Here is a 10,604-nt window from a genome sequence, read left to right on the forward strand (position 1 = left end):
GTCTATCAGACAGCATTGTTGAAAGGCATCATTGCGTGTTAAATTCTTAGAAATAATCAGAGCAGATTTAGTCGTTTTCTTGAGCATAATTACAGCTTCTCAGGAAAAGAACATTACCAAATCCTTTGAAAGCTCTGATTAATGAGCAGTGAGACCTAATTAGCACACAGCAGCTTGCAGTCTTTTTTTTTTTTTTTTTTGGCTGTTTTTTGTTTTCTTTTTCCTTGAGATTAAGATAAAAAAGAAAGAGTCTTCTAAAGATAATTTCTCCCTTCTACTGTGGATTCTGGAGGACAATTTCAGCTGCCCTGAAACTTCCCAATACAGTTTATTATGCCGAGCCAACGGAAAAGCAGATGCTGAATTCAGAGATGAAACATTCCTTATCTGTTGCTTCCTGATTGTTGTTGTTGTTGTTAGTTACGAAGTCGTGTCCGACCCATCGCGACCTCATGGACAACGTTCCTCCAGGCCTTCTTGTCCTCTACCATCTTCTGGAGTCCATTGAAGCTCACGGCTACTGCTTCAGTGACTCCATCCAGCCACCTCCTTCTCTGTCGTCCCCTTCTTCTCTTGCCCTCCATCTTTCCCAGCATCAGGCCCTTCTCCAGGGAGTCCTTCCTTCTCATTAGGTGGCCAAAGTATCTGAGTTTCAACTTCAGGATCTGGCCTTCTAAAGAGCAGTCAGGGCTGATCTCCTCTAGCACTGACCGGTTTGATTGCCTTGCAGTCCAGGGGACTCGCAGGAGTCTTCTCCAGCACCAGAGTTCAAAGGCCTCCATTCTTTGTCGCTCAGCCTTTCTTATGGTCCAACTTTCACAGGCATACATTGCAACTGGGAAAACCACGGCCTTGACTATACGCACTTTTGTTGGCAGGGTGATGTCTGCTGTCTAGATTTTAGCAAAGAGAATGCTAGTCCAAGTCATGGGCAGATCCCCCCAGGAGGGAGAAGAAGGCTGTGCTGGAGTCCGTGGAGCACTTCCATTCGTCACCAGCAGTGCCAAAGTCACCTTGTGTTTTGACACTCCCGATGTTAACAAAACGACAGTTCTCCTGGCAGATGTTCCTCGGCCTTCGTAGTTCAATCCTGGTGGTGCTCCAAAAATCTTGAATAAGGCAGTCCTCACTTAATGACCTTTCTAAGTTACAATAAAGCCCCCCCCCCAAAAAAAGATTGTGAAGTTCCGATGGCTGCACACATAGCCGCCCCCATCCACCCTGCAGTCACACGATCCCGTTTTGGGTGTTTAGCAAACCGGCTTTATGGCAGTTTGCGGCGTTACACAATCGCGTGATCGTGATTTGTGACGGTTTTTTGTTGTTGGGGTTTTTTTTGGCTGGTTTCCAGCTCTTGCTCCCAATTTCCAGCGAAACCAGCCATTAAATAAAATGGTTTTTGCAGTGTTAATGAACGTTGCATTCACTGCCCTCAAAAATACCATAAAATAGGGTGTGTCACACGGTGACCTACTTAATGATCCCAACCCTATAATTCTGGGTTCAAATTATGGCTATAAGTCAAGGAACACCTATAAATGTAAGGCCAGTTCCACTACAGTACTATTACTGATGAACATCCATCCATAGATTTTTGCAGAGGCATGGATTTAACCGCCAGATTTATACAGATTAATCACCAAATTATGTTTTCTGAACAGGTATTTATTGATTTACTTCAGTTCTAGGCAGCGCAGCAAGGTGAGGGTTTTTTTCACCCAATTTTTTTATTCCAGTGGACAGAATGGTGTCGGATTCTTACATACCTCTTCTTTGTTAAATATAACTATCTGGTTTTTTTCCCCTAGATCATATTTATAGCATGTGGTTTTTTTCCCAACGTATGGCTAAGCCTTCTACATGTAGTAAAACTTCATACATATCGGTCCGATGTTCAGTATATCAAATGATAGGGAGTGAATTGGCCCACAGATCCATAGTATGCTTAAAATATCGGCACTCTGAAACCAAGTTTTGATTATAGTTGAGTAGCACTACTCATAAATGAAGACCGACTGTTCTCCTACTTCAGTGATGGCGAACCTTTTAGAGACCGAGTGCCCAAACTGCAACCCAAAACCCACTTATTTATCGCCGGGTGCCAGGTGGGCGTGGCCCACTGGGTGGGCATGGCTGTGGTCATGGCAGACTGGGTGGGTGTGGCCAAGGTGGGCGTGGTCACCTTGATGTTGCTCGTGGAGAGAGATTCCTGTGGGGGCCGGGCAGGGTTGGGGGAGATCCAGGGGATCTCTGGCAGGTGGGGTGATGGGCAGGAGGCTCGTCCTGCGGGGTGAGGCTGGGCAAAGCGAGGCAGAGCGGGGGTGCCATTGTCGCAAGGCGAGGCATGGGCCGGGGCGGCTGCTGTCTGACACCATTGGCCCCTGCACACAGAAGCCAGTGAGCGCATGGGGGCCACAGCCTGCCGGCCCCTCGACCGGCGCACTCTGGGGCTCCGCAGCCCACCGCCAGCAGTTCAGAGAAGTCACCTCTGAGCTGGACGGATGGCTGACAGCTGAGAAGGCGATGCAGTGGGTCGTGCCCGGGAAAAGGAGAGCATGCAAGGCCAGGAGGGATGGGATTGGGGGGAGGGAAACCAGCCATGCTGGGATTCATCCAGCCACGTTGTCAAATGATAACTGCTCGGTGGGTGGAAATTTCAGATCTTAGCATGATGTCATGGTTCCAACTAATGAAACACTTCGAAGAACTTCCAGGCATCTTATCCTAAAAAGTCTTTTTTATTCATGTGACAAAATGTCGGCACGGCATGATAAAAGGGGATGCTAAGATCTGAAATTTCCACCCACCGAGCAGTTATTTTTCCTAGCATTTCCCCTCCCTTATTCTGCTGTCATGATTTACGTTCCCCAGTTAGTTTGAAGGGCAAAGGTTCTCTTCCGTCCTCTTTCGCTGGGCTTTTCCCTCCTCCCTCATTCTCCTCTGAATTAACTCTAAAAGTACCAGACAGTTCAGCATAATTTGTCAAAGCAAGAATATTCAATATTAGCAGCGTTGACACACGTGGGACTTTGGCGAGTTAGTGGGCGGCTGGTTGAAGAGGGAGGGTTGCCATCTCTGGGGCATGGCGCGCTTGCCCACAGAGAAGGCTCTGAGTGCCGCCTCTGGCATGCGTGCCATAGGTTCGCCACCACTGTCCTACTTATCTTAATTTGGGGACACAATGTTGCTTAACAACAAAGTTATGTCAGTGCTGAACAAATGGGACTTAACTCCTAGTCCCCCAAAGGTATGGATGGACACGCGATCAAAATTGGCACACTTGACGGCCCGGCCACACTTCTGACCCCAGGACTGCTTCAACTCCACTTGTCTATCTCCCCACCGCCTCTCCCCTTTTTTGGTCACCCTGCGTGGTGGTGCTGGGTCTGAGGTAGAAGGTCCCAGAAGCTTTCCGAAGGCTTTCCAAAGCGTTGTGAGAGCAGCCCGCACGATTTGGAGAACGGTGGGGTTGGCCTTCTTGCGAGGTATCAGAAGGCACCAGAAGCCTTCTGAAGCATCTCGACAGGGGCACGGGCTATTGAGAGCAGAGGTCCCCAACCTTTTGGGCACCAGGGACCAGTTCCGTGGAGGGAGGTTTTTCCGCGGACCGGAGGGGGGCGGCGTAGTTTTGTGTGCTGCCTGCAACTCGCGGATGGGGCTTTGCTTGTTTGTGTGGACCGGTTGCTAACATGGCACGGCCTGGTACCGGGATTGGGGACCCCTGATTTAGAGAACGGCACAAGCAGCCATGGGAAGAAGGCCTGGCATGGGCAGGAGCTGCCTTGCGTAGGGCCAGGCTGGGCGCACCTGGTCAGCAGCGGGAGAAAGGCAGCGAAGATCAGCTGGATGCGGGCAGGGCCTGCAGAGCGCAGGGTGGCAGGACCTGCTCCGTGGTGTTGAAATGGCTGTTTGCTTTCACAGGGATGGAGGATGCACTTCTTGGCAGCGGTGCTGGGGCTTAAGTAGAGGACTGGGAGGGGGGGCAGTGCCAGCTGACCACTGAAGGCCCCAGGCCTCTCCTTCAGCTTCAGTGCCACCGCTCCCGAGGAGTGCTGCTTGTGCAGGTAGCCAAAATGGCAGATAAGGGGCAGGGAGGGGGGAAATGGGGAAGGAAGCCCCTTACCTTACCAAGACTTGGGGCTGGAAAGGACCAAGTCAGGAGTGGTTGGGATTGGGGTGGGTCCTCACTTAATGACCAGTGGGTGTCATGGTTCCGACAGATGAAACTCTTCAAAGAACTTTGAGGCATTGTTGGCCTTAAAGGATCTTTATTTGAGAAGCATAGCATCGGCATTAACCCAATCGAAGCCAAAATCTGGATTCCCCTCCCCTGAGCACCTAGTATCAAAGCACAATTCCCTCCTCCAATTCACAGTCATAAATCACATTCCCCAATTAGCTTGAAATGCAGGCTTTCCCTCCAGTTCTCCAGCCCGCCAATTCTTACCATCTCTTATTTCATTAACCTTGGTTCTCACACCAAGTACGGTATTGTTATGTCTTTCTGAACTCTCATGCACATTCCTCACACACACCCCCCCACAGCATCATCTAACTCTAAAAGGAAAATAGAAGAAGAAAATGGTTGCCTTTCTACCGTTGTCGAAGCAAAAACATCCGGAACGTTAGCAGCGTTGACAGCGGGGGTTCTGTTAACGACCGCACTGGGAACTGCCGAGATTGCCATCATTGAGCAATGTAGTCCCAGACTTGTCTACAGAGGAATTTCCTGACAGAACAATTGATCAGTGGTAGAGCTTGACCCTGGAATTTTAAGGTTTTGAAGTTGAGACTGGACAGCCACTTGCCTGAAGTGGTATAGGGTCTCCTGCTTGTGTAAGAGGTTGGGCTAGAACAAGGCTTTTCAACCAGTGGTACGGGTACCACCTGTGGTACATTGGCACCTGACAGGTAGTACGCGACCATCCTAGAAAAGTGGTAGCGGGGGAGGGGAATGAGCTGAACCGGTGGCAGCACCGCACAAGCCTGAGTGAGAGATGGCTGGAGCTGCAGGGCTGTCGGGGCTCAGCAGAAGCACCAGGATCAGTGTCACTTTCCAGCTGGAGCTCGGCGCTGATCCTGGCGCTTCTGCTGAGCCCAGAAGAAGCGCCAATCAGCTGGAATGTTGCAGCCTCTCCAGGGTCTTGTGATTTACATTCAGATGCTTGGCAATTGATTCATATTTATGACGGTCACAGTGTCCCAGGGTCATGGGAAGTGACCAAAACCTGCTTCAACCACCCAGCAGACGGGGCGAATAAAAACCAAACACACCCCACCCCATCCCTGCTGCCAATCCTCAACAGAAATGCTCACAACAATGAAAACCTCAGACAGGAGGAAGAGCGCTGCCGGATGGGCAGGCAGGTGTCTTGCTCGGCTGTGGCTTGGGGGGCCCTTTTTTCAGTGCCATTGTAACTTCAAACAGTCACTAAGCGAACTGTTGTAAGTCGAGGACTACCTGTACTTCATCACTTTTTTCCTTTTTTGGGGGGGGGGTCATCAAGTTTTTAACACCTTGCTAGGCGACTGGTGGGACTCGGATGTTGCCATATCCTAAAAGTGGTACAATGGGTGAAAAGGTTGAAAAGCCCTGGACTAGAAGACCTCCAAGGTCCCTTCCAACTCTCTTATTCTATCTTCTACTTTCTACTTCCGGCTTCTGTAGTAAAAGTTCTTGTGCCTTCTGTAAGTTGTAATATCCAGAAATTTAAGACGGTTGCCTGGTACAAATTGAGACGAGGAATGTAAAACTAAGTAGGCCGTTCTTCTTTTTTAAAATGTCTCATTTCGGAAGAAGATGGTGTATTGTTGATTTCTTAAATTTCTTTCTTTTTCTAGCCCAGCAGACCCGGTTATCCCAGTCCAAGATCAAGTGAAGGATTTTATCCCAGTCCACAGCACATGATACAACCCAATCACTACCAGGTAAAACAACACAGCCCCTCTTCCATCGCTTTAATACTTTACAGTCCAAAGTGTTTGTAGGAGGAAAGAACAATATTATTTATGTTCGGGGGCTTGGTGTTTTTTTTTTTTTTTGGTTTATTAACTAGGTTTAAAGATATATGATTCATATGATTAAGAGAGCAGCCAATACAAGTGTGGACTATGAGTAATCATGATGTATTTCCCAGAGAATTTAAAGTACGCCCTCCTTTGGACTGAGGGCAGGAAAAAAAACCCCACATTTAATTAATATTACATTCAATTAATAGGATTTTTTTTCCTATTACGCCTTTCAAAATTTGGTTACTCTTTCACACTGAAAGTTAGAATTTGGCCAAAGCTTGTAGAGATCTTGTGAGACTCACCCAAGGCTTTTGAGGACTATTTGTAGTCCTGAGTCCTTTTAGAATCATTTGGGGATAAACAGGGAGTTAAAAATGAAGCACTGTGAAGGGACGTTGAAGGAGCAGGTATCCCTTTGAAAAAGGCAAGCCCTCCCCCCATTATAACAGTCTCCCAAATTTTGATCTCACAACTGTAGGGATACTGCAACAGTTATACATCAGGACCAGTCATAAGTCAATTTTTCTCGTGCTGTTGCAACTTTGAACAGTTGCGAAACGAAGGGTTGTAAGTTGAGAACCACCCGTCCATAAGTAGAGGTCCAGACCTTTTCCCTCAAGTCCAGATTGAGGGACATGAAATACGGGATTTAAATACCCCTGCTTGATCCAGAGAATTTGCCGTTCTCCCTCTTTGATCGTGCGCTAAGTTGCAAAGGTCACATAGACTTGAAAGTAATTTAAGATTGCGCCTCCTTACGTACCGTTCAATCTTTTAGAAAGACTGTATTATCTGAGGATTTCCTCACAGAATTGTATACTGTCGCCCTGCCTATTTAACTTATATGCAGAGCACATCATGAGAAAGGCAGGGCTAGATGAATCAAAAGTTGGAATTAAGATTGCCGGGAGAAATATCAACAACCTAAGATATGCAGATGATACCACTCTAATGGCAGAAAGTGAAGAGGAACTAAAGAGCCTCTTGATGCGGGTGAAGAAGGAGAGTGCAAAAGTTGGCTTGAAACTCAACATCAAGAAAACCAAAATCATGGCATCCGGCCCTCTCAATTCCTGGCAATTAGATGGGGAAGAAATGGAGGTAGTGACAGATTTTATCTTCCTGGGCTCCAAGATCACCTCAGATGGGGACTGCAGCCAAGAAATTAAAAGACGCTTGCTCCTAGGGAGGAAAGCTATGGCAAATCTAGACAGCATACTAAAAAGCAGAGACATCACCCTGCCAACAAAAGTGCGTATAGTCAAGGCCATGGTTTTCCCAGTTGCAATGTATGGCTGTGAAAGTTGGACCATAAGAAAGGCTGAGCGACAAAGAATGGAGGCCTTTGAACTAGTTGCCTTTTGGAAAAAGCACATTTAGGACAACCAGTCGCAGCTGGCGTTCAACAAGCACATTTAGGACAACCATGACCTGGATGACTCTCTCTTTACGACTGGCTGTCAGATTTACTACTATTGTAGTATCCCTTCAGTCATTTGATTTCAATCGCAGCTGGCGTTCCAACAAGCAAACGCAATGGCGATGTCTCATTTAACAACGGTGGTGACATCATAAGTCTGGCATGTTCACACGTTTCACTTAATTCACGCAACATTTTAATATTTCACCACTCTTCCTGCAATTAGTTTTTTGTTTGTTTGTTTGTTTAAGTGACTCAAACCATTTTAGGCAAGAATGGGATAAAATAGCATTTGTTTGATGCTCTGTGAATCATACTCGGAGTATCGGGGGGAAAAAAGTCCCTAGGATCTTGTCTGAGTTGGAGGCCAGATGGGCTGTTTCTGTGGAATTGACTGAGATTACCTTATGTGAGGTCATTCAGGATGAGTGTGAGCTTGTTCAAATGAAGAGGGCTGGGTTTCTGAGGATACTACGCTTGTGAAAGCCTCTAGGCAGGTGATGGGAAGATGGATCACACAACATGGAAAATGCTTTCTTGGGTGAGAGGGTAACGCCTCCAGCCTTGGTGGATCTTGCTATGCCTCCTGTCAAGAAATCAACGTGACCCAGTTGACTGGAAGCATTTATAATCTAGTCTTCAGCCTTCTTTTTTTGTTGAGAAGGTGGTAGGTTTGCAATGACAGCTGGCCAGAAGGACGTGGATGACCCTGACTCTTTTTTTAGTCTGGGTTCTTCTTTCTTCTTGTGCCATATCCGTTATCGGACGTTGGCGATCATGTTGGCGATCCTGTTTGTATCAGCAGCCGCACGAAAAAGTGCTGCTGAGTTTTGTCCAAACCAGTCCTTTAGATTTTGAAGCCACAATGTTCTTCTTCTGCCTGGACCTCGTTTGCCTTCAATCTTTCCCTGGAGGATTAAATGGAGTATGCCGTATGTATCTGGGTGTCGCATCACATCTCTGAAATATTCTAATTTTCGTTTTTTAATTGTTTTGATGATTTCCCTTGGCTTTCCCAGGCGGCTGATCACCTCCTCATTTCTGATCTTGTCAACCCAGCTTCTACGTAACAGCCGCCTGTAAATCCCCATTTCAAATGCTTCTAGTTTCTTCAGGTGGCCTTCTGTTAGAGACCAAGTCTGGGTTCAAGGGCAGTTAAACTACATGGAGTATACTTGTGGGTGGCTTTCGGTGGGAGGGACACTTTTGTGGTACTGCTTCACCTCTCTGTGACTTTTGAGGTCAATGACCAAGATACCTTTATGGGCCAGCACTAGAAGTTGGGAATGGGAGAGACCCTTCTGCAGCAGTTATCCCAACTTAATGGGATGGTTCCAGTCTGTAGCGCTGGTGGAGAGAGATTGAATCCAATGGCCGTCCATCATGAGGTCCCTCATGATTTGGTGCTCTCTCCATTCCAGTTTAACAATGACATGACACTGCTGGGTGATGTTATCTTTAGGAGGTTAGGCACCATCCGTTTGCTATCCAGTTGAACCCCAAGTTGAACAGCTGATGCAACTGAGTTGCTGTTGAAATGCTTGGAAGGCTGTCAGGGTCTGGCTAGGATAGGATTTATTCCGGCAAGTAGTTACGGGGTCAGAGGCCGTCTGACTGTAGAGATATGCATGTCTCCAGTCATGCTCTACACCAGGGGTCTTCAAACTTGGCCCTTTTGTGACTGGTGGACTTCAACTCACGCTGGCTGAGGAATTCTGAGAGCGGAAGTCCACCAGTCACAAAAGGGCCAAGTTTGAAGACCCCTGCTCTACACTGGGCTAGCTCCTACTTTGGAGCTCCTCCTAGACTCGCAGCTCATACGTCACATTTTGATTGCAAGCAACAGTGCCAATCATTTTTTCCCCCCTCCGATTACTTTTCCACATCTCTCCTGCCACTGCATTTATTTTATTTTAAATTCCTGCAGCACGGGAAGTTCTGGTGTAAGACTTCATAGTGTCCTGAAGCCTTTCTCTGTGTCTTTCGGTAGGTTTCAGGCTATCCCGGTTCCCATGGAATTCCATCCCTGGCAGGTAGCATTTATCCAGGACAAGCTTCTCTGTTGGATCAAACAGATTCCTGGAACCATCGGCCTCAAGAAATATCCATGTGGCAACCCAACATGGAGGTAATTTCCACCCAGTTACTTCACAGACCTTTCCCCCCTTTTTTTTTTGAAGTGTCTCTGTGCTGATGCACATATTATAGCACCAGCAATCGCACTTAGACCAGTGGTGGCGAACCTATGGCACGCGTGCCAGAGGTGGCACACAGAGCCCTCTCTGTGGGCACACACGCCACGCCCTGGAGATGGCAACCATCCCTCTTCAACCAGCCGCCCGCTAACTCGCTGAGGTCCCACGTGGCCAGATGCATCCCAGCACCCATGCGCTCGCTGGCCTCTGTGTGTGGGGGCCGATGGTGTCAGGCAGCAGCCGCCCCAGCCCCTGCCTCGCCTTGCCCTGTGACAATGGCACCGCCACCCTGCCTCACCTTGCCTCGCCTCACCCCGCAGGACGAGCCTCCTGCCCACCGCCCCACCTGCCAGAGACCCCCTGGATCTCCCCCAACCCTGCCCGGCCCCCACAGGCGTCCCTCCCCACGAGCAACATCGAGGTGATCACGCCCACCTTGGCCATACCCACCCAGTCTGCCATGACCACCACAGCCACACCCAACCAGTGGGCCACGCCCACCTGGCACCCGGCAATAAATAAGTAGTTTTTGGTTTGCAGTTTGGGCACTCGGCTGTCAACGCTGCAAATACTGTATATTCTTGCTTTGACAATATGCAGAACTGTCTGGTATTTATATAGTTAAACCAGCAACTGGGAAAGAGGGAGGAGCATAAGGATAGCAGGGGAGAAAGAAACCGGAAGTAAATCACATCTTCCAAGTTGATTGGAAGATGTGAACCATGACCCCAAAATAAGGGAGTGGGAAATGCTTGGAATGTTATGCCTAACGGAAGAAAAGCCAGACCTAAGCATTTCCACCATGCTGTACTGACGTCTCTGTAACCTTAATAAATGCTTTTAGGAGAAAATATGCCTGAAAGTCCTTTTAAGTGTTTCGTTAATCAGACACATGACATTGGCCTCTAAAAGGTTCGCCATCACTGACTTAGACGTACTTAGACGTACAGTGCTTTACAGCCCTCTCTTAAACAGTT

General features: G+C 48.0%; 1 protein-coding gene across 1 annotated transcript in view; it reads left to right on the forward strand.

Annotated features, from left to right (window-relative positions):
- Positions 1-9,560, forward strand: part of LOC107300540 (focal adhesion kinase 1-like) — a gene marked incomplete at both ends in the record, with an annotated part of 13,490 nt that extends 3,930 nt beyond the window's left edge. Inside the window, 2 exons of the mRNA XM_015829856.1 lie at positions 5,842-5,928; positions 9,423-9,560. Of these exons, the coding sequence (XP_015685342.1) occupies positions 5,842-5,928; positions 9,423-9,560 (225 nt within the window). The remainder of the gene's footprint in view (positions 1-5,841; positions 5,929-9,422) is intronic.
- Between the last annotated feature and the right edge of the window lie 1,044 nt (positions 9,561-10,604).

The sequence above is a fragment of the Protobothrops mucrosquamatus genome, unplaced genomic scaffold, assembly GCF_001527695.2.
Source record: "Protobothrops mucrosquamatus isolate PMUCROS unplaced genomic scaffold, P.Mucros_1.0 scaffold7372, whole genome shotgun sequence".
Lineage (NCBI taxonomy): Eukaryota > Metazoa > Chordata > Lepidosauria > Squamata > Viperidae > Protobothrops > Protobothrops mucrosquamatus.